Below are 25,173 nucleotides of genomic sequence, written 5' to 3'. Positions count from 1 at the left end.
AGTTTTTCCCACTCAAACAAAAATCATATCCACATGCATAGGGTTCAACTCATCGATACGGCTTGAATATGTGCAATGTCCAACGCCTTTGTTGAAAACCTGAATTTGAACCTGGGCTGGAATTCATTTGTCATGGAGCAGGACACAACTGCCTGCCCACCTACCCAGGGCAGGTCAATTTTTGGCCCATACAGAGGGACAGGTAGAGAGGTGTCAATGTCACTGGTGTAAATGATTTTTTTTGTCCATTTTCTGAGATTGAAAGTGAAGTATACATACTGCATGACAATTACAAGGGCATTTGCTGTTTTGCTCAGGCAGGCAAATTTGCAAAGTTTAATAACTGCCTGAATGTCTGGTTGTCGTGTTTTCATGAATTTCCTACATGTACACCCTTTGTAAACAATAATATTCCATGTTATACACAATGTATTGCGTTTGCAAGGTAACAACTTTATATTTCAGCATGCGTTTTATCGGGAGAAGAGCATTAACGAAATTGTATTTGTTTTCTATAACAAACTATACGTAAACATTATTAAAATTTACAGCTATTGCCCCTTTGAGGAACATCAACGGTCATGCAGTCTGATTTTAATTTTCCAAGCATCATGACTTTCATGAAATTCAAATTATCGCTTTGCCGAGTAATTATGGAATTGATATATTAATTACAATGTTATTTTCGTTTCGCCTGAAAGCCATGACCAAAGATGCCCTATTGTGAAGATAATTTGAAAGAGAAACATAATTCACAAACCTAAAGACGGATGAAAGGAACAATAAGGCCATCAAATTAAGATAAATTAATTGCAGCTTACACAATTTAATATAAGATAATTGACCTGACTGGTGGATTAACCCTCCGGCCCTGTAACATGAATAATGAGGCCACCGCTATGCGTGACCTGCAGTATGAATGAAAATCAGCCTTGAGGGGCGGAGGAAACATACACCATGATGATTTTGCTGCGGAAGTTATGCCACGAGGAGATTTCATTTTTTTCCAAAGCAACCCATTGAGTCTTTCTGTTGCGGTTCAGCGTACTGTAAATTTTCACATGAGGCCGTCGATAAAAATTGAAAACTAGCAAGGTATAGAAACGATATACTTGCCTCCTGCAGGGGCGATTATTTCGGTGCACCAAGAATATGTAATATCGACACATCTCGACGGCTGTCCACTGGGGAATCACTTAGCGCTCAATCTCAACCACAACAAGGCTTTTTTTTTTGTGTGAGTGAGGCCATTCCTTCTATTTGATCAACAGTGTACGCCAAGAGATACAAACAAACCACCAACGCCAACCATTCAATGTCACCACTGTCAAAATACTCCCAGAGGAAGCAAAAGATCATTGAAAGAAGAAAGCAAACTGGCAGTATTGCAGGTTTTTACATTTGTTGGTCACAAAAAGGTGCCAGACGGCACATTTTCCCTTCCCTGTTTACAAGTCACCATCAAACATCCCTGTCGAAAATTCCGGCTTTACTGTCAGACTTCATGAATTTCTTTCTCCTGTTATATCCTTCAGCTCACAGGGGCAATACCACAAGATATTCCTTCCCATTTCCACAGACTAAATTGACAAAACTAGAAAATCATCATTCGAATTTTATCAACATCAGAGCGATCAGACGTGCCAAGCCTACTATCACTGCCATAGGGGAAGATACATATCTGTGGGGTTTCACTGCAATCTACACACTGTCACAATACATTTGGCACTTAATCAAAGGCACTTCCGTGAATGAACTTACACTTGGAAGTTTTTCTCCTGCGTTTCTGTGATGATTATCTGCCCTCCCAAGGGCTCTTTGTAGCCGCTTGATTGATGATACAAAACACATCCTGTTGAAAAACTGTCGCCTCGCTTGCGACATAGCCTTGTACTGAAATTAACAGGTTACAGGGCGTTTATTGCAAGTTGGAATGAGAGTAGCCCATGTATGAGGGAGATATGAGTTTTAACCCTTGGTCAAAGCAGTGTTTTTTTATTCATTCATCAAAAATGTAAGTCTTCCCTGTGAGTGACTGCTGAGCTTGAACTGATACTCTCGACTGAACTTGTTGTTTATCACGCCGAGTGACACTCTCATTATTGCAGTCTCCTGTACGATATGATATTACACAAAGTGGGTTATCATAATTCTGGTATGACCTAGGTTGGCACGTGAGTGTTTAACACCATTTTTTGCACTTTGCCCAAAATGGTTCAGCACGTTCACCCTTGCTTTCTTTGCTTGTAAAATTGGGGACGGCTGTAGATAAGTGGACACGCCTTTGGTTGTGATCAAAAAAGGGATTTTCTTACGGGGGCTCTGATGGAGAGTGATGGTATGAGTGGACACCCTAGGTTTTTAACAATTCAATCAAAATTTCTCAGCGTCCACTAATCTTCAGTCTTGCCTAAAATTGTACAGTATTATGTGTAAGCTACTTCATGTATAATTTTATCGTGAAATAAATAGAATGAGGACTTGAAAATGAATAGGTTTCCAAATGATGATTAACGAATGAAGCAATAATTCTCATGACGTTAACCTTACAATGAACTTCGTCTGATATCAATATCTTTTGAAATATTATTCACATGAGAAAGGTGCTCTGTTTTCTCTTCTATAATAATCTTTCATGTACTTTAAGGCTATGATGACCATTAAAATTAACCTAAAAATATATATATAGTTATTCTTTCTTCAATAGTTGTTCATAAAATGGAGAGCGCCCCCACACCAAATTTTAGTGCACAATGAAGATAGACAGTCTGTTTGCCTCAAGCACTTATAACACGAGAATTTATCGGAAACATTAAGCATCAATATCTTACACATCTTCAAGCTAAAATTTACTGAATGCAGCAGACAAAGTGAGAATAATTTGTCAATCTTACTCATTAGTTTGTATTTGCTCTGTAAGAAGTTTAAGTGGCCTGCCTTGTTGATTTTTAGATACTGTTCATTTTTTAAGATTTTCTGTCTGATGATGTCATTTTGTATAACATGGCTGATCCAGGGCTTTTTACACTGTATAGTTTATGAATCCAAAATTTGAAAGATAGGCTTGAAAGGTGAGTGTGGAATGTGTTGACAAAATACAAAGTGCACCTCAGAAGGCAGCTCTACACGGCTGTCACTGAACTTTGATAAGCACAGGTTTACTGAACACCATTCACAGTTTTGACTTTTGGACAAGTTTAGCTCGTTTTTTTACAGATTTTCCTGTGAGTTTCATCCGTTTTTGTCTTGTACATACCTTTGCATTATCTAATGACACACAGCAAATTCTACAAACTAAAAAATCTTGTTCAATAATTGGGGAATAAATTATGTTGTTTTTTAGCAAGTTGCAACCAAAATTAACAAAGAGCCCACAATATATTGATGAAAACAGCCCCAGTGATTACAACATGAGTTCCTGTATGAAAAAGTTTTTCGTAATATTTGAAGTATCCAATCGTTGTTTTTACAAGTTTTAATAGGGGTTTGATTCAATTCACACAGAAGGGTGATATCCGATGGCTACATTAAGTTTAGAATTACTGAATGAGATATCATAATTAAAACGTTATTTAACACATAATAAAATTACTATTAACAAAAACACTGCAAGGCTTGATATCTGCATATTAATGACTTTAGAAATCCTGGAATATATACACACCATGAACTATTACTTTTGAGAAAGGCTAACACAAATTATAGGTTTGTTTCTCATCCTACATGTAGGTTTTTCACAAAATCTGATGCACAGTGTTTATGTCTTATCTATTTTTGTGGGTTTTTTTGTGTTGTTTTTTTTGGTGGGGGGTGTTCCTTCATTGAGCTCACAAGATCCCACTACCGACAGGAATACAACAAAACAGGAATGTTCACATGGAGAAGCAATTTTGGCGCATGGACAGATGACAATGACTTAACTGTTCAGAACTATCCAGTGGCTATGTCTGATCTCATACATATAGCATGATACACTTTTCCGCTGCACACTGCCAGTTTTAATATTTTTATTTTTTTCCGAACACTAAAAAAAAACGCTGTAGCTTTTCAAGACTGACATGCATGAGAATGAAAAAAACATAACCTTTTCTGTTTTTGGTCTAAATATATTTTATGCTGACAGTCATACTTGACAAACTTTTTTTTCTGTTTTCACAGTTTGTAGTACATAATTATATCGTGGTTGTACCGGGATATGTCTGGCCTCAATTATTTACTGTTTGGGTTGATGACTTCTACCAGTACATGCATTTCGACACAGAAATCTAGTGCTGACGTGAAATACCTGGACAGGTAGATGATAATAATTAAGTGGTCAGAACTTTGTCATAGCAGAGGTGACTAGGTCATGTTACTTTTCACATACAACTGAGAAAATACCAAAATGTTTCGTCACTATTGTTGTGACTACTACCATTTTGCCGATGGCAAACTATCAGGGTAAGGTTTCTGTAGTCTTTCTCTAGATCTGTGTGCACTACCAGCTTATTCTACTGCAGCTAACCCTGCGACTCAACAGAGACGTACAAAGTTACTGTTTACAGCGTGAAGGTTCTATATTTCAACATTCTTGGTCAAATATCTGTCACCTAGTTTTCTGTAGCTTTTTTGGGTGCAGACACCAACAGATACGACTATGAAACTGAGGCAGATTTTACAAGCACATGAGAAAACAAAGCTGAACGGTCCCAGTGATGATTTCTGTGCTATCTAGCACATCTAGGTTTATACAAAACAGACTATCCTAATTGCAAGTTACCGGGAGCATTTTTTTTTTCTGTCAGGGCCATGTTTCACCACAAGGGGGAGCCCTTATTGTCAATTTCAGTCACTTTGACCCATCATATCACACCAAATTCAAAGTGGGAACACAATGACAAAAATTAATCAAAACGGCTTCTGAAAAGAACGTTTGAAGGCTTTTAATCCTCAAAACCTTAAAGAGTCCATACAATATCGATGACATAAATCACACAGAATCCACAACTGCTTCTCATACAGAGCGACGCACTTCAACGCCACCAGTGTCCTTGCCTCCAGGGGTGGTTACAAAGCGACCCATAACACGCCTAAATACATTTTGAAAAATGAGAACATGTCGACGGGGGTTTTTCAGGGCCTACGAGAGGCATCGGAACATTCACAAAGGCACCTGAGGCTCCCACGGCTATAATCCCTATCACTCTCCATCCCAGGTCAGGCTACTTTTGACATAATCTGATTGGGATAATACTCGGCTACTTGTTTTTGTGCCCTGCCATCTGTTGGTATGATGTTATTGTGTTTTTTATTATACAGCTGTTGCAAGTACCGTTCTTACACTAACAGCCTTAAAAGACTAGAAAATTTATAATTATTAATGTGACAAGTCTCAATTTTACGCACACTGTAGATATTAATCATCCGCTTAACAAAAATTTCACGACTGTTCTGTTTGTGAGAATGCCAGAAAAAAAAATTCTGCTGCAAAGTTTGCATTGTCTACCAACCTGTTCATAGTCGAGTCCAAGAATTGCCTTCTGTAAGTATCGGACTCCGCCATGTATAAGTTTCGTGCTTCTGCTGCTGGTTCCCGATGAAAAATCATCCTTTTCAATCACCGCTGTGCGTAAACCTGCGAGACAAGACGACAAATGGGGGGAAAAAGGCATGTTTGTCATCAGTTTGCCATTTGCAAGCAGGTACGTGTGGAGCCAATAGTAAAATGTAATACTCAAAGCAAATTCTGGATATGTTAACACTGTGTGGATTTAGAGTTTTAGTAGATTTCCAGTGTAAATATATTTGGATTATTAAAAGTGAGTCCTGGGTCAAGTAAATGGTACTAGAGAAATGATTAACACATTTTAAAATGAACACTGACTAACAAAATATCCTTGCACTATGAAAGTGATTCACGATACACAGGTATTTGTGCAAAAATCCTTCAAAAATATGTGCGAGTTCTATGGGCAAAAAGTATGTCACACCTTGAGTATATTTATACATGCAGGTTTCACGGACGTTTCTTTCAGGAAACTTCATTCCCATTCATATGCTAATCATGGGGACAATACCATTTTACTGCAGGAAGTTCAACACTTGCCCGAGGGGCAATTTTTTTGTAGTGAGAGTGGCATGTAGTTTTTGCTGTGTCTTTTTTAAACCAATATTTGAATACTTCTATGCTAATGTTTCGTCAATCTGAAAGACAGAATCGTCCTCAGAGATCACAGGGATATGTCTGGGTGCTGTTGAGGGAGCTCTGCTCCACCAAAGTCAGCCCTAATTTTGACGTTAGTGATTGAGCAGCAGGGTAGTGCCCTTAGAGCAGTGAGTGGGAAATTTTCCGCTGATCTTCGCCCTACACTCTTAACACTGCATGGGGTGCACGACCGATGCCAATTCATCTTCCGGGTCTGATGCACAGATGTTTCTGACGTGAAATCTGCGACATGCACTTGTTTTGTTAAACGTACCGTCGCACCATTGATGACGGCTTTGGAATGCAATGAATCTGGATTTGCAGATGATGCGTGCGCTTAATACCCATGTTTTGCATCATCCAATAAACTATCTAATATCTTCGGTGATGATGCAATTGTGCTCATTCATCATAATATTTCATCATTTTTTCTCTGGACTAGTCAATTTGTTTCCCCGCTGTGAGCGATCTCATTTGTTTGTTTGTTAAAATGACACACCAGCAATGTTCGACTTGCGACAAGCAAATAAAGACATTTTATGAGAGCGTCGGAAAAAGTGGAATTTTTGGTCAAATTTTGAATATTAAAGAACTGATGAAATGGTCTTTCCTCTGTTCATATACCGTGTGCATTGAAGTAGGTCAATTGAATGTATGAGTGATGGTATTTTGACAAAAAAGGTCGCACGACTGGGAAAATTTATGCGTGACACTTCAGATTGACAATTGTCTGCCAGCAGGCCAAGCACTACATAAGACAAGGCTGGCAGTAGTGGACTGCACAGCAGAAGGTAATAGAACCAATTCATATCAAAATTGAGATAGCAGACCATAAACAAAACTATAGTTCGCCAAAACAAAAGCTCACAATGTTACGCAAACTGAGGCACTGTCTCATTGCCACTATCAGGGGAAGTGTGAAATAATTTTCTTATATTTACTATATTTATATACATACTATACTTACTTTACTTATATACATACTTAACCCTTCTACTGCTGTAATTTTTCTCACCAAAATTTTAATGCAATATTTTACCAATTTTTGTGAAATTTTCAGTGAGTTTTTTCATAATTTTGGACCAAATGGATATCACATTTCATCGGCCACAGTTTTTTATCAAAATTTTGGCAAAAATCAGAAAAAAATTGACTGTGGTACATTTTATAAAGGTGACAAAAATAGACTTTGGCGCTCAAAGGCTAAGAATTGGGCAATCTTCAGAGAGGAGAAAAGAATCAACTGGTCAAACTTCTACGGAGTGCCAATTTCACTCTTTCAGCGAACATGCACCACACTACATGACCTTGGAAATGAAGGTACAGCATTCAGGGGCCACTAAGAGTGATCTTGACATTTGGGTATCAGACCATTTCATGGCCCTTTACAACATACAATGGCCAAAACAAAAGAAAATCACCACAGTAGCCATTCATAATTGTATCGTAGTCATAATTGTTTGCTGGTGCTTACCTCTGCTGACTGCATCCAACGCCACTCCACACCCAGTAGCTCCCCCGCCGATCACCAAAATGTCAAATTCCGGAGTCTCCCTCAGTGCTTTCAACTGTTCTTCTCTTGTAGGCAGTGGGGGGTACTGCGGTATTGCTCGCTTCTCAGCTGCCTCAACTTGTAAAAGTTGTTTCTGTTTGAAAAAGAAGACAAAGGAAGTTCAAGTTTAGCCTATCATGTACAGATACTGACTTTTTTAAAAGTGAATGTATGTATGTGTGTACATGTGTGTAGCAGTAACACTGGACTGACTTCTATTTTTCATAATTTCCTATTAGTGCAAGATGCGAGGTATAATGATATTCAAATATGTAGATTACATTAATGAGCATTGTTTCAGTATTAAAATTCAATGCTAATGACCCTTAATCAATGTGGAATATTCATGTACCACTCGGATCTTGCATTGTATAATAATTTCTGAACACATTTTCTACCAAAATACCTAATTTTGATATTTTTTGAACCGCTGAAGATGCCTCAGCCAATGGTGTGTCATTGTCTGTCATCTTCCAGCCAACTTTTAGACACATCTTAAAGTGGCATTGTTTTTTCATAACATCATTTAAATGTGTTTATTATATTACAAACTGTCAATACTTCACCTTTCAAGTACACATGAATTGTCTGAAATCAATAAAAAAAAATTCTGGTATATTTGCAGAAGTTTGTGATATGGTAAAAAAGTGAAGTTTAAGTTCAAAAAATTGATCCTTCATCATTAGCACTTTTTTCAAACTGACCTAGCGAGTTTGGATGCAATTGAAAAGTATAGGCATGTGCCCGATTTTTGACTCCCTAGAACAGTATCAATCACAATTGTAACAACCTTCTGGGCACATCCGCAAAAACATAGGAAATGTCTATGAAACATTGGATTTCAAGGTTCACACCAAGAAACCAATGCTTTTTTCTTTGATTTGGCTATTTCATTGCATAATTAAAGGGTCAAATGTTGCCACTGAAATATAGATGTTTAAAAAATGGTCTTTGAATCCTTAGAAAATCATGGCACAAAATTGTTTACTATTTTTTCATTGCTCTTTGACCTTTCAAAGCACAGCTGTTCCATGCTGATGTGTTATGAAACACAACAAACCTGCATCCAAACACAATTTAGTAACCAAGGATGTTGTTTTCGTCATTTTAACACAGTGGACAGGAATAAATTACTACCGTAGCAACACCGTCTGTATTGGGCTGCTGTTGGCAAAACAAACCTGATGCAAGCAGACAAAACAACACAACCTTGGCAAGGCGTGATTTCCATATGCAAATTTTATAATGCTATCAAGTGTGTTGGGTGAGACAGACAGCGGATCTCATTTTGTCAGGTTTCTCTATTTTTATGATGTCCCTGTGTATGCTGTAACTCAAACAAAAACCAAAACTGTACAATTAAGGTAGAAATGCGCTTCCGGTACAGATGTCTGAAATTTTATAATCACATTCTGTGCTATCTCTTGTGGGGGCTTATTTTAAAGCTCTTTACGTAAGAAAGACTTTCATAGTCTTCAATTTTTCGAAAACCAAGCATTTCATTTTTCTCCATAGAGTTAACACAGGGATGGTGGCCATTTTGAATTGCAGATATTGGTAACCGTCAGATAATTTGTTTCTTTAGAACCAAACTTTGCGCGGTGACCTCTGATTTTTATTCTTGATTTGATGAGAGATTGTCGAAAGTTTCATTTAGGAAAGTTTGAGCAAAAGTTTAAGATTTTACTTTCGAAGTGCATACTACCTTAAGGTGGATTTCAACTTGCCTCCAGACCAATCTACTCAAATCCAAAGCCTACATGTATCTCCTTTATAACACCGTTCTTATCAAGGTCATAAAATAGTATTGGGGACATTTCAGGTAGCCATGGAAACGTCTTTGTGTCGCTTTAAAGAAAGCCACAGTCAAACAATAGCAAACAAATCCTTGTCCATACTTTTTGAGAAAAAAAAATTGAATTTTTCTTAATTTTTACCTACTTTTTGGCTTCATTTACAACATTCGCACTAGCTGCCCACAACTGACATCAGCCTTTACGTGGCATAGATTCAGCTTCACACACATTACTATCCACACTCAAAGAATTTGGAGCTTTCAAAAGTACATCTGAATCAGAAAAGATCTGAATCTATAAAACACCACTCTGTACCCATTACCGTAACCCTTGTGAAATGATCTCGGAGATGTAAGAATTTGAAAAGCAAATTGGAACGCAATAGCAGTGCTCTCTTCAGTGAAATGGCTGGTCATAAAAGATACCATGGTCAATAGATCGGAACAAATGACCATTTGTCAACATTGTGAGATTCCAATTTGAACTGTCTGTCCCATAAAAAAGCTTGCGCTCTGTAAACAGTGAAACTGTCCATACATGTTTCTGTCTGACATCAAGGTTGAAAGGAGGGTACTTCATTTGCATGCATAATTAGGGATTTAGTTCAAATTCGAACAGCGCCCTCTAGCCAGTGAGTGACGGTTATGGCATTTTCGCCAGAATTTTATCCGCAGATATCTCAGCCTTCGTTTAGCAACCGCCCTATTTCCAGTTAGCTGCTGAATTGTACTCTTAGTTAGTGTTCGCCGATGATTTTTTATGGGGTTTTATCGATTCGTTTTTGCGTTAGCCTTATTTTCATGGTTTTCGAGCGACCGAAAATGCCGTTCACTAAACACTGCCGCAAAAGCATATCCAAAGTCAAATTTCCATGAGAAGTAGGGAGGGGACGTATCTTGAGTAGGTCCATACGATCTGAAAAAATCTCAGTGGCTTAAGCCTCCGTTTTTGAAATAAGTCTCGTTGAAGTTGACTATGCAGCGACGTTCATGTGTTAAATCTAACATGGCGACCTACAGCGCAGCGTGAGTGTACACGTAAACCTTTCTCGGTCCTCACCGGCTAACTTAGCAGATTTTTTCGGTTCTGTTTATGTTTTCAATGATTGTGACGAGGAAGCAAGACTGCAAGCTTGTGTTACCTAACTGGCTAACACAATCTGCCTGGCTGGCTTCTCGGTAAAGTCGTGGACAGTGCAAATGGAAAAAAAAAACACTACGGTGACAGAAGGGCTACGTTTATCACTGTCTGCGGCCGTACACGTAGTATAGTGGTAGACACCCGTCGTACTGACTAGCAGTGCTGTTTCGTTTATGAGTGATTTTTTCCGTTTTCGCATTCTAGTAGCTAGCAAGCATACAAAACTGTAGGAAATAACATCGACTGCAAAAAATCTCCGTGGATAAATACGGCTACTCTGTATCCCGCACACGAGTACGTGAATATAGATGCGGCTAGAATGATAGCCGGTAAACAGCTGCGCGTTGCGGCCATCCCTGCTAGCATTACCGTGCGTGCTCGAACTAGACTGGCACATTTTATAACTCATGTAACTAGCAAAACTTTTTTAAGTATTGATGGTCATAATGTGACATTAATTAAATACTTATTTATATATAACATCAGTGACCTGAGATTATAGGAGTAAACTTTGATAAAAATGAAAGATTAATCGTGTAACACCCGCGCCGTGTGAACTACAAGTGGTTTGGTCGCGGTAAACAGCGTGGAGTGTACGTAGCGTAACGGGTGTTCGTATACTCATAGACCCTCGAGATCTACGTATACAGCGATATGGTAACTGCATGCCAACATTCAACACTGCCGCAAATACATGTCCATGGTCGCACGGTCATGAAATTTCACCAAATGTTGATAATAGTTAAATGATATTTTTCTGAAATTTTCGGCTTGGCTTAAGACCTCTAAGGTCATTATCGAGCTGTTTTACGAAAAAGGTGAAGTTTACTTCCGCATTTGGCGGGTCGACCTCGCCACCCACTTTGTAGCGATTTAAATAAAATCTTCTCAACTTTTGTGAGTTTACCCAAGGAAAACAGATCATTAGTATGTATGCTACAACTGAAAGCAAAATTATAGTTCTAGCTATTGTACGTTTTGCTGCACGTCGATATTTAAAGACCACCCTTTCGCCGTATTTTATCCCTCACTGCAGTGGCGGTCAGCGTAACGAAAACGAGGCTCTCTAACACGAACTTTTATGCAAATTTCATAGGCTCCTTTCAGACTCAAGGTTGAACAAATACTTCCAATTTGGTGATTTTTTTCACAATTTATACATCTGAAGTGTCCAAGTCCTGCCTCATTTGCTATTCACAGTCCATAAATATTTCTGTGTTAGCGTTTCTTTTCATACACAAATCTGAATTCTTTGTGAGCAACTTTGTGTATTTAAAGGTGGCATTTTTTTCTATGGAAATGTACACTATTCGCCATGTATAAGCAAGTCATTTGGCTTCCTAAAAGTTCACTTGGTCGGAGTCAATCAAGACATAGACAGCTGATTATTTAATGTAAGTGAATGAAGGTGGAAATTTCTATACAAAACAAAAATTGTCAACATCTTTCGCATACATGATGTTTTCAAATTACAACTTTTAACAGACTTACATTAAAGTGTGAACGTATATTTCACATGCAATCAGCTCATCGCTGGAGAAGTTTAGGCTAACAATATTCCTGTTTTTCTGGTCCAGATTTACTCAACACAAAAATCTGTCTGGAGCTGTTAAGTGTTCATCATATTACTGTACTTCATGACGACAGACAACTGTTGCTATGTGAGCTTAGTAGGATTGCAGGGGTCAAAGGTTTGTCCTATTAAAAAATACTTGAAGTTCACACTAGATATGAACTGAAAATGCTCTTGTGTTTCAGTATAAGTTTCATAAACTTTGATCAAGCCTACTCAAATATATTTTCCTAATTAGGAAAGTTCATTAAATATCCAAATTAGTAATTAGCTACTGTAAAAAATCTGACTTTCAATTATCTTATATTATGGTCTTCAATGTACATAGCATGTTTTGTCAACTTTAAACAATTCAGTCCAGCCATAGATCCCTAGTTGAGAAAGTTAATTAAATATACAAATTAGTATTTTGCTGAAGTGAAAATGCTCTATGACTTTCAATAATGTTAGATCATGGTATCTTTGATGTACCCGGTACCTAGCAAGTTTCGTCAAATTTGGAAGAGTTTATCTAGATATATCCCTAATTAGGAAAATTCTTTAAATATGCAAAGTAGCAATTATCTTTCATGTTATCCCTTAACCCTTAATATCTTTCATGGCTGATATATCCTGGTGTGATCAACATTTGAAGGAAATCTCATCAAATTGTGTGCAGCCATTCTCCATGTACATCCAGGGTTTTTTTCTTAAAATCATTAATTATGCAAATTAGCAAAAACATGCAAGGCACACCCTCCAAAACTAATTAGTTATTGCCATTTTTCAAGAGAATCTATGTACCAGATTTCATTCCAATACTATTAGCCATTCTCGAGATACCATGCCAACAGACAGACCACCTTCAGTACGGCATTAGCGTATTTGTGTAAACACACGAGCTAATAACACTTCAGATGGGTTCTAGTATCCAAGAAATACAATATGGAATGCAAATAGGAAGACATGAACAGGAATATTTTGCAAACATTGTTACATACTGCAAACTGTGTGCACTTGTGTTATACGTATACTCTCTGATTGTGACAAAGCAGAATTTCGAAAACAGTCTTTTTGTTAAGCTGGGTGAACAAGAACAGGTTGCTATGCGATGGAAATAACAATGAAACAAGAACCCAGCACATGGATTCAGGTGCTCAATTGTAGCAGTAATGTTGTTCTCTGTGTAAAAAAACATTACTAAATGAACTGAAAATAGATAAATAATTCAAATCGATAAATAATTCAGAGTAATTGTAGATGACGCCTGTCCTCGCCTGTTCTTAGATTCCTCGATGGGATTTGCAGGTGGCGGGCGAAAGAAAACAACTGTAAAGCAGACAATGGATATTGGTTGTATGATCCACAATGTGCAGATTATCACCAATTTACAAAATAACTTGTGTCAACTTTAGTCAGCTTCTTCCAGTAAAATATCACTAATTAGGAAAATTCATTAAACATGCTAATTACTGATTAACTGACATCTTCTCACTTCTCTCTCAGGGTGGAATGTACCATTGCATGATGAGTTGTTTAGATATGTCAGCAGTTTGTCTTTTGCTCTATATGAATGCATGCGTGCTGGGTAAAACCATTAAATTCCAAGGGTGCACAGATTTTAGGGAGGGACAATGTAAATTTTGCTCCATTTTCTTTGTTTTTTAGTCATTAACCCAGTTTAGCAACAGCATAACTACAATACCATGTAACAGAGATGTAGCAAATCAGTTGGGATGCCATGACTACTTTAAACATGAAAAAAGGCAGAAAAAAGCTGTAGTATATCCATTTTTTGCCCTGTCAGAAAAAAACGTACAATCATATATCCATATTTTCAGAGTTTGAGTCATATTGGTTCAGATGTCTGAGTATTCAATAGCTCTGATCATACAATTTTTCGCGATAAAAAATGACTGTCAATCAACTGTATTGGATCAGATCGCAAAACACATAGATTTGCATTTGTATACTAAGGGATACTACATTGTGCTAAGTTTGAATGGAATTGAAACTGGCATGTCCGAGAAATGGCACCAGACAGACGCACAGACATACAGATGCACTGAACTCATTCTGTAAGTCCCTTAATTCATCTAGCAGCGACCAATAAGTTATAAATAAATAAATAAAATACAAATACAAAATAAACAAATAAATGTCCACAATCATCAGTAGAAACACTTGTTAATGCCTGTTGAGTGTTGTTTTGTCTATCAAAATCAATATATATAGAAACTGTTACAACAGTCAATTATACTACTATCACCATAAACTACATTCTACAGTAGGAGCAATGAACTTTTATACTCATTGCATGAACAACCTCTCTGTCATTGAAAGCTGAATAAGAAAATCCTGCCCTCTAGTAGAAGTAACACAGTTGAGGACAGATAACAGTCAGTGATTGGAACTAATGCTTCAAGCTCGGAATTTTCTTTTGTTTCTTCCTCAGCATTTGTGTTAAACATGAATGTATTTTAGGTGTGAAGCGAGTTTTAATCCATCGGTGTATGACACCTCACATGGACACGTGAACGCACCAGGACCTGAGTCAAACAGGTTCTAGGTCAGTAGATTTCATGTGATGATTTGTGAAGCCTTACAAAGTTGAAAGGCACCATTTTGGTATAGGCAGTGAATGAAGGGCTTGGTCGTCATTGTACATGATGATTTTAGATTTCAAGTGAGTCACTTTGTTTACAGAACTCCAGTAAAAACTAGATTTTTCAGTTGTCAGACTGCTCAAACACCACAGAATTTCTGTACATCACCATGAACAAACCGCGAATGTCTCGTACATGTACTGTGTTTATCTGCGTATAGTTCAGTCAAATTAGGTGTTTTCTATAAATATGCTGATGTCACTGCACTAGGGGTGTTGGTTGGTTGTGTTAACAGGTTTTACATTCAACATTGCTATTAATAAAATCAATTTTAGAAACGCTAATTTGATCTTTTTTCGTTAGCATACAAAACAATTAGAATGGAATTTCACTGTGTGGACTAAGAATTTGTATTAAACTAAAAATATTATCCCTCTATAAAGGTAATATGGGTAGTGAACGAAATTTTCAGTCTTGTTCTGCAAAAATCAAAATTAAAAAAAAAAATATTTTTAAGGATATGGACGCCATTTTAATTTGGAATATCTGGAATTAAGACCCCCAAAACTTTTATCCTTGATTTTTATTCTTTGATTATTAAAGAGAATGGTTTTAAAATTTCTTGAGGACAGTGTGAACAAAAATTCAAAACTTTCTAGGTCAAGGCCCATACTACTGTATATATAAAAAAACTAAATGTTGAACCAGTAGATCTTGTAAAGACAAAGTATGTGTGCATACAACATCAATGATCATTTCTTTTATATCAAAACGGAATAGGACAGAATTTCAACCAATTATGGCACTGGCTCTCTAATGAATAACTATTTGCTTGGTAGGGTTGTTTTTCCATTCAATATTCCACTGTAGCTCTCTGTTCCAGCCTCAACAACACACAGAGACTGCTATCAGTGTTCATCTCATTGACACCATGATGTATAGGAAGAAAATCAACATGTATAATATAAAGTATACATACCAGTGCAGCATGTCTGACGTTGAGCATTCCACCGTACAAGAAATATATCAAAATTCATTGCTATCAGAAATTCTTTACTGAAGTTAGATGTGTCGCCTATATTCCCAGTACTGATTATTTTCCAACAGACTTCACAAAAGAAATCAAATGTTGAACATTCAACAGTGTAACATTTGTAGTGCCTGCAAAATCTGATTTAAATTAAGTTACAGTAATTTCACTGGAAATTTGATGCACTTATTCCCATACATCTAAACAAACCTTAATCATGAAAAGATATTTTTTAGGTTTCAATTTTATTTAAAATTTTTTAAACAGAAAAGGCCATTAGAAAGGTATTCTTCATTGGTGCATATCACAGGGACTTGTGGGTAATTTGTAGTACTGTGCTCTCTATCATTTAAATTTCTGAATTCTTTTAATGGCAAAACTTAAGAATTCTGTTTAGTTTCCATAAGTCAGCCCTCCATTGATACATGTAGTATATGGAATTTTCTCCATGTTGAAGAGATTTTTCTTGAGTCAGCACCACTTGAAGTTGGCACACTGGACCCACTGATGTACAGTACAGTGACGCAATAGTGGGTGCTGTTGACAAGGTGTCAGGACCTCATACTGTATATATGTAGATGATATAACCTTACAAAGACATTCAAATATTTGACAGTGTATCATGCTTTAAAATAGCAGCAGTGTACACTTATGATTAACCTTGTTAAATGTCACAGGACATTGTCAAAAGGGACATTACCTGTTTTTAAATAGCATGTTTGACTATATGATGTCATGTGGACTGGTGACACATGCAGAACCGCACGATGCAAGTGTTGCTCGGTGTGATTAGAATTTCAACAGGAAATCTTGCAAAGCTGGAAGCAAGGTTGCCCATTAATTAATTTGTTTGCAACCGCTTAATTTGTCCGTTGTCGGATTTGCATCTTGACGTTTACTGTTGAAGATTGCCAAGTATCTAAGCTTTCCTAGAATGTTTTCATAGAATGCTGGCTAAAACTTCAGCATGTACGTGTCACACTGCATTCTTTGCTTGTAAAGCAACTTTTCCATGTCAATCCACTTAACAAATTTTGTACATGATCATTGCTGTTAGAGATCGGCTGATGTATTAAAAATATCTTTAAATGGATGGAATATCACGTTGATATTTATACATGTGTATTTTTGGAGTACATAAAAAAGATGCATTACAGCTTTGAGAAGTTGTGTACATACGGTTTTCGGAAGCAACTCTGAGATGTGACCTTGGACAAGTTTCATAAAGTGTTGTTATTAGCCAAGTACTGAACAAACACACAGATGCATTTTTTCCATATTTCCCTTAGATTCCCTGTTTTTCATTTTCCTGGATATACAAATGTTCAATGCCTAGGGAGTATGGAAATCCGGTCACGACATGCGACATGCAACCTGCGACTTCAAAACTGCGACCTGCGTCCTGCGTGTTTGTCAAACTGCTACCTGCGTAGGGTTAGTGTTAGGGTTAGGGGTTAGGGTTAGGGTTAGGGTTAAGGGTAGGTAGGGTTAGGGTTAGTTAGGGTTAGGGAAGTCGGACCCCCAACCAGAAGACAAGTTTTGAGCCTTGCCTCTCCCCAACACAGCCAGCCAGGGCAACGTGTAGCTAGGGTTAGGTCGCAGATCACAGACGCAGGCCGGGGACGCAGGTACCGGTCACGACCTGCGACCCCGGCCTGTGTCTTTAAACTGTGATCTGCGACATAATATAACCCTAGCTACACGTTGCCCTGGCCGGCGGCGTTGGGGAGAGGCAAGCCTGAAAACCTGTTTTCTTGTCGGGGGTCCGACTTCGGGGTACGGTTGCAGTGGGCGCTCAGCCGCAGAGATGCATCCGCTCCCGGCGGCCCAACGTTGCCCTGGCTGGCGGCGTTGGGGAGAGGCAAGGCTCAAAACTTGTCTTCTGGTTGGGGTCCGACTTACCTAACCCTATCCCTAACCCTAACCCTAACCCTAACACTAACCCTACGCAGAACGCAGGTCACAGTTTGACAAACACGCAGGACGCAGGCTGCAGTTTTGAAGTCACAGGTCGCATGTCGCATGTCGTGACCGGATTTCCATAAGTGAGTCATCAAGCTCACAAAGTCGGAAGAATAGTGTATGCATGAACTTGAGGTTGTCATGAAATCTTGAGTGTCAGGGTGACCCAGGCATGCAACAACCTGTGTTTTGTGCGTGTTCAAAGAGTACAAACATAATTTAGCACACGTAGGGATGCTACAGAAATTATTGCAGCTCTCTGTTCAGACAACTAGGACGTTTCCAAAATTAACTTGAATTTGCTGAGAGTATACCTGAAATTTTAACTATTATTGGTGACTTCCAGCTCGGCCGAGACTGGCAGCCGTCATGAAAAACACATTCCACAGCAGGGTTCACATACTCTGTATAGCAACTGTGCTTTTATCTGTTACAGTACTTTTTTGAATGTGTGCTCGATTTGATAGCTTTATTCTGATGTGTGAGTGTGAGTCTGTACGACTGATACACTATCTATTGTAAGGATTGCTCTGAAGGAGATGTTTTTCAAGACAGCTACCTGTCTGCAACAAGCTGGAAGTCTCTGATAATTGCTGCAATTTCAAGTATTACCGGTACATCAAGAGCTGGGTGCAAATGAGCAGGTAGGTTGGTTGACAAGGATTGCTGAAGTGCTAGGAGAAAGATTTGTCACCATGAAATCTATGTCTAGTTTGAGGAACTGCAGGAGATAGTTAGGAGGCTTGCTCTTACTGGGAGAGTGCCTCATTTTCTCATGCAGCATATGAATACAGCCTTTTGCAGTTGTTAATTTGTTATAAAATTAGCCACTGCTAACAGAAAATCTACAGAAGTTTTGCATGTTTTTTACCTGTACTCACTGATGTACATGTAGCTTGTGGTTGGATACTCTGGCATGCAATTCGTACGGTTTTTCATCAAAAATGTTGTTAACCGTGCCATTTCAATTTTCTCATTCTTGCACCAAAAATTTCCAATTTTAAAAAAAATATTTCAGATAAGTATATTTTTTATTTTTACTACGGATAAAACTGCGATTGCAGGACTGTGGGGTGTACACTGCTTTGAAGGCATGAGCGACTGTACATTTCTGTACTTGGCCTCAGTTAGATTATTCTTGACAATGGCAGTGGTAGAAAAATTTATACAGTATCCAGATCTAAATAAAAAAGTTAACTGAGCCAATATCATTTGATGGCGTCCTCTACAAAAATGACAAATCTCTATGATTTGCTTCCTACTGACTAAGTAATGAATGAACCAGTGCATTGAATCATAAAGTCTGGAGGAGAGACCGCGGTTTTGTAGGTTAAGGCAATAAACTTACAGATGTCCATGTTGTCCGATTCAGAGCAAAGACGGCGGCTGTGGCTCCTCCAACTATTGCCAGCCCACCGACGGCAAGGCGTCGCATCCTCTGAAAACTGGCCATTGTGCGTGAGTTACTTCATAGGTACTGGAATTCGCAGAAATTCTGTCAGATTCTGAAAACAAAGAGCGTAAATACAAGGATTCAGCCCTGAGATATTAAAACCTGTCATGCCCCTATCATTGCATTTGACTATGCGGAATATGTAGGTCAAACAGAACTCCAGGCATTTACCAATTCCATTTCTGGCACAGACATCAAAGATGAAGGGATGTAGATATAGAAATTTACCCTTTCACTCCTTTCCATGCTCAGAGGTCAGGTCAAAGGTCATTTGGGGGTCATATTGTTGGGAGGATGTTATCCATTCGCATGATTCAGCCGAGTCAAATAAGGCACAGATTAATTGATGGAGTCATGTAGCTCAGCAATGCATACACATCTGAAACTGCACGTACAGCCTGCAGTACATGTACTTGTTGAAAATAATCACCTTATATCTCCAGTTTAACCTCTTTTTTTACAATGGTCCCTCAACGTACCAGTACATGTGTACATACTGGACACAATAACAGACATACACACATAGGATAAGGGGAAATTTGCCATACAGTACCTAAGAACTTATCACACTGCAGCTGCACGTCCAAACGACAAGTGATTTCATATGCATATGTTACATGTAGTTCAGTAAATAAAATGCGGAGACTGAGGCCCCTGGCCTTGTTATGTCAAAGGGGAATGCCTGGTCTTCCATGCATTCACAGAAGTTTTCAAATTACATGTATCGATTTGATGTGGCGATGATTTGTTGCCACAAAGTGTGATGTCAGCTGGCAAAGGGTATCTAAACAGTAATTGACACAGACTTATACATTTGTGAATAAAAATTCCAGAGCAACTCAAACACAACTCTGAATACAACATAGATACCAGGACTTTGTACACGCTGCCTACAGGTATAAAGTTTGTAAATATATAGTTTGTGAAATTAAGTCTGTTCCTGGTTGGATTATGCTGAGAGTTGCTGGAAAGCCAACCTTCACAGTCAGCTTATTACTTAACAACCCTTCAATCACCATGGTTTGGTCCCAACCCATTGTTGAATGGTCCTTGTGGATCTGTTTACAGGGAGTCAGGGGTGAACCGGTTAAACTTTGCTGACAGTTCCGTCAAAGGAAATTGTATTTGAAGTTGATGCGTCAATAAGACTTTCAATAAGTTTTCATATTAAATTTAAACATTTATCAAAAGTTTTCACCAAAGGATAAACCATCCATGAACCAGATATGAACTGAAAATGCTCACGTGTTTCATACAGTTATGTGTAAATTTGAACCTTTGCCACATGTTTGCAACTTCATTGAAAGTATTATGATCAACATAATGAACAATAATCACCGCCGATTAATTCTCAAAGGTCATGAAGTATACAAATATGTAATTAGCTGAAATAAAATATTAAAGTTCTTTGACTGCTGTCATTGTATCACCATTTTATATAGCAAGTGTAATTACCGTTGGCCAAGTCCTTCAAGCCATATATGCCGAGCTGTGAAAGCTCATTAGATATGCAAATTGTAAATTAGCTGACATGAAAATGTGAAATGACTTTCGATATTGTTTTAACCAGGTATAATCATCAATGTTGTCATGTTTTGCCAACTTTGATCAAGTAAATCCCAGTATATATCCCTAATAAGCAAAGTTCATTAATATGTAAATTAGGAATTGACTTAAGTAAAAATGCTTAATGATTGTCAATAATGTTGTATCATGGTATCTGCAATATATGTAGCAAGTTTTGTCAACTTTGGTCAAGTCAATTCAGATATATATCTCTAATTAGGAAAGTTCATTAAACATGCAAATTAGGAATTGGCTGAAGAGAAAATGCTTAATGACTTTCAATAATATTGTATTACAGTGTCTGAAATGTACATAGCAAGTACATCAATTTTGATCAAGTCAATTCAGATGATATCCCTAAGTATGAAAATTCATTTAATATGCAAATTAGGAATTGGCTGAAGTAAAAATGTCTTTTGACTTTCAATAATGTTATATCACAGTATCTTTGATGTATATAGCAAATTTCAATGACTAAAATCAAGTTAAATTGTATTGCTAAGTTATCCCTATATACCAAAAATCAGACCTCTAGCTCCATTGGCTGGCTCAGAATTAGATATGTGCATAATTAATTAGGTACAGGATGTGATGTCATAAGGTCTCCCATCATACCATAGTCTGGTTCCCTGACCCATTTCCCCGGTAGAGGGCGTGGGGAAATATAGGGTCAGGTACCGGCAAATGTAATCATGGACGCTATTGGGTTAAATTAAAACAAGCTGTGATTGGATGAAAGTAACACTTGTAACTTTTCTCATGTTTCTTGGGTTTCGCACTTTCAGGCTCACTTGACACCAACTTCTTGTTTGTACCACAAAGCCGTGGAGGTAGAAAGAAAGACTTTCTACCTCCATGATTTAGCCACGTGATTTAGCACACCTCTTAATACTTTTAGAACGTCGACATGATGCCTGGCATTTTTCACGAAATTCGGACACCATTCTATCCATCGAAATCAATCGTCGTTCACAGTTCCAACAAAGTTTGCTTTCAATTAGCTGTGATATCGAAGCAGTACTTGTGGCGTGTATCGAACGTGCCCGGGTCATTGGGGTCACGCCACAGTCGGCGATGACCTCAATGACCCTAGCGCGTTCGATACACGCAACAAGTACTGCTGCGATATCACAGCCAGCCTTCAATCACCGTACTTCTGGATTAATCCTTTCAGTTTATGTGACCCGTCTCGTGTGCCAATGTTTTTAGTTCGGATACCAGTGTTCGAAAATAATTCTGATCCAGTCGAATTTTGACCGGTGTTTTCATGGTAGCAGCCATATTTGTTGTAGCATGTTCTGTCAGGTGACTAAACTCCGCCATCTTGAACAAAATTCTGTTCAAGATGGCTACCCGGTACCTGACCCTATATTTCCCCACGCCCTCTACCGGGGAAATGTGTCAGGGAACCAGACTACATAATACCAAATATGAAGGGTGTAGCACTTGTGGTTACTGAGTTATGGACATATATGTATATTTGAGGTCAAAGGTCATTGGGGTCACATGACATTTTGTCAAAAAAATTGTATTGCTAAGTTATACCTATATACCAAAAATCAGACCTCTAGCTCTATTTCCTGGCTCACAATTAGATATGCACATAATTAATAAGGTACAGGATGTGATGTCATAAGGTCTCCCATCATACCAAATATGAAGGGTGTAGCACTTGTGCACTCTCGAACCAGAGTTCTTATCGCGCGTACGCTAATAAGTATCTCTGGCACAGGCAGATTAATATTCATGTGACCCCGAGGTCATTGGAACGTCAATGAACTACTTTTTTACCTGTCGCGCACTGTAGCTATGGTATTGCCACAGTTAAGCGCGGCAGTTTGAATTCGTTCCAGCACGCGCACAGTTATCTACAAATTCAAATAAAAACGCCATTTTCCCCGTTCAGTGTTTATTTATTGTTCTTTCTTGAGTATTCATATATACGGCCTTGGTAAATAACTTTGAGTGCAGGAGGGGTCACAATTCAAGAAAATACATCATCAGCAGACGATACAGGGGATTCGCCCAAAGGTCAGAACAGGTCAAAGCCTTGTTTCTTCCCGAATAATTACACTATTTAAAAGTAGTTCCAATGGTAATTATATTTTTCCAGTTCGTGTTTTGCTATAAACTTATAGTAATTAGTTTTCAAACCGATGAACATTTTTGCATCGAGGATGGACTTTGTATTTTCGGCGAGTTCGTCTCGGTGTCGGTTTTCGAGCTGACTTCCGGTTTGCGGATCGGTATGTGGTGATTTACCACGTAAACAAGACACCTGTGGCAGAGTCATTATCGGCGACAGCGCAAGGAATTGTGGGAAAGACACGCCGATAAGAACTCTGCGGTGGAGATTGGCACTTGTGGTTACTGAGTTATGGACATATACTCATATTTAAGGTCAAAGGTCATCGAGATCACATGACATTTTGTCAAAAAATTTGTATTGCTAAGTTATCCCTATATACCAAAAATCAGACCTCTAGCTCTATTGGCTGGCTCAGAATTAGATATGCGCATAATTAATGAGGTACAGGATGTAGTATCATAAGGTCTCCCATCACACCAAATATGAAGGGTGTAGCACTTGGGGTTACTTAGTTATGGCCATATATGTATATTTGAGGTCAAAGGTCATCGGGGTCACATGACATTTTGTCAAAAAAATTGTATTGCTAAGTTATCCCTATATACCAAAAATCAGACCTCTAGCTCTATTGGCTTGCTCAAATTAGATATGTGCATAATTAATGAGGTACATATGTGGCGTCATAAGCTGTGCCATCATACCATACATGAAGGTAGTAGCACTTGTGGTTACTGAGTTATGGACAAACATGTATATTTGAGGTCAAAGGTCACGAGGTCACATGACATTTTGTCAAAAAAAATGGTATTGCTAAGTTATCCCTACATACCAAAATCAGACCTCTAGCTCTATTGGCTGGCTCAGAATTAGATATGCACATAATTAATGAGGTACAGGATGGATGTCATAAGGTCTCCCATCATACCAAATATGAAGGGTGTAGCACTTGTGGTTACTGAGTTATGGACATATACTCATATTTAAGGTCAAAGGTCATCGAGATCACATGACATTTTGTCAAAAAATTGTATTGCTAAGTTATCCCTATATACAACCAGATATGAACTGAAAATGCCCACGTGTTTCATTATATATTGCAGTTATATGCAAACTGAACCCTTGCCACATTTCTGCAACTTCATTGAAAGTGTTATGATCAACATAACGAATAATATTCACCACAGATTAATTCTAAATCCAAATATATATCCCCAATCAGGAAAGTTCATTAAAATATGCAAATAAGGAATTGATTGAAATGTTCTCATTAAATATGCAAATTAGGAATAGGCTGAAGTAAAATGTTAAATGACTTTTAATAATCTCGTATCATAGTATCTTTAATGTACAAAACAATTTGTCAGCTTTGGTCTGGTCAAGACAGGTAAATATCCTTAATTAGGAAAGTTCATTAAATTTGCAAATAAGGTATTGGCTAAAGTAAACCAGATATGAACTGAAAATGCTCACGTGTTTCATTATATATTGCATTTATGTGCAAGTTTGAACCTTTGCTACATGCTTTGCTACATTTAAAGAGTTATGATCAACACAATGAATTTCACCACAGATCAAATCTAAAGGTCATTAAGTATTCAAATATGTAATTAGCTGAAATAAAAATAATTAATTTCTTTGAGTACTGTCATTGTATCACAATATAGCATGTGTAATTACCTTTGGTCAAGTCCTTCAAGCTCTATATGCCAAACCGTGAAAGCTTGTTAGCTATTTATGCAAATTATGAATTAGCTGACATGAAAATGCAAAATGACTTTCAATACTGTTATAACCTGGTATAATGATCAATGTACACAGCATGTTTCGCCAAATTTTATCAAGTAAATGCCAGTATATATCCCTAATTTGGAAGGTTCATTAAATATGCATATTGGGAATTGGCTGAAAAAAATGTCAAATGACTTTCAATAATCTTGTATCATAGTATCTTTAATGTACATAGCAAGTTTTGCCAACTTTGGTCAAGTCAAAACAGATAAATATCGCTAATAAATGCGGGATATCGGACCGCAGGCGGGCGAAGATTGCATTATAAGCGCGCCAACCCAAACTCACTGCATGGACATCACATTTACGAAATCGAAGTCCAAAGTCAACTACGTCATTGTTAGAATAAGAGAGGTTTTCCATCACACGGGAGCATACCACAACAAATTTTGCACAGATGGCGTTGCACTGGCATTGAAAAAGGGTGCATGGGAGCATGGGAACGCGGGCAGTTT

The 25,173-nt window shown here is 37.9% G+C and overlaps 1 protein-coding gene across 3 annotated transcripts in view; it reads right to left on the bottom strand.

The window, feature by feature from the left end:
* Positions 1-25,173, bottom strand: part of LOC139143916 (glycerol-3-phosphate dehydrogenase, mitochondrial-like) — a 62,181-nt gene that overhangs the window by 29,079 nt on the left and 7,929 nt on the right. For all 3 annotated transcript variants that reach the window (XM_070714522.1, XM_070714524.1, XM_070714523.1), the window contains exons 2-4: positions 19,171-19,327; positions 7,659-7,830; positions 5,490-5,614 (exon numbers count right to left, since the gene is read on the bottom strand). In XM_070714522.1, the coding sequence (XP_070570623.1) occupies positions 5,490-5,614; positions 7,659-7,830; positions 19,171-19,275 (402 nt within the window). In that variant the 5' untranslated portion in view covers positions 19,276-19,327. The remainder of the gene's footprint in view (positions 1-5,489; positions 5,615-7,658; positions 7,831-19,170; positions 19,328-25,173) is intronic.

This window comes from Ptychodera flava, chromosome 11 (assembly GCF_041260155.1).
Source record: "Ptychodera flava strain L36383 chromosome 11, AS_Pfla_20210202, whole genome shotgun sequence".
NCBI classification, from domain to species: Eukaryota; Metazoa; Hemichordata; class Enteropneusta; family Ptychoderidae; genus Ptychodera; species Ptychodera flava.
The sequence above is the reverse complement of the archived record's forward strand: the minus strand, read 5'-3'. Positions and strand labels throughout refer to the sequence as shown.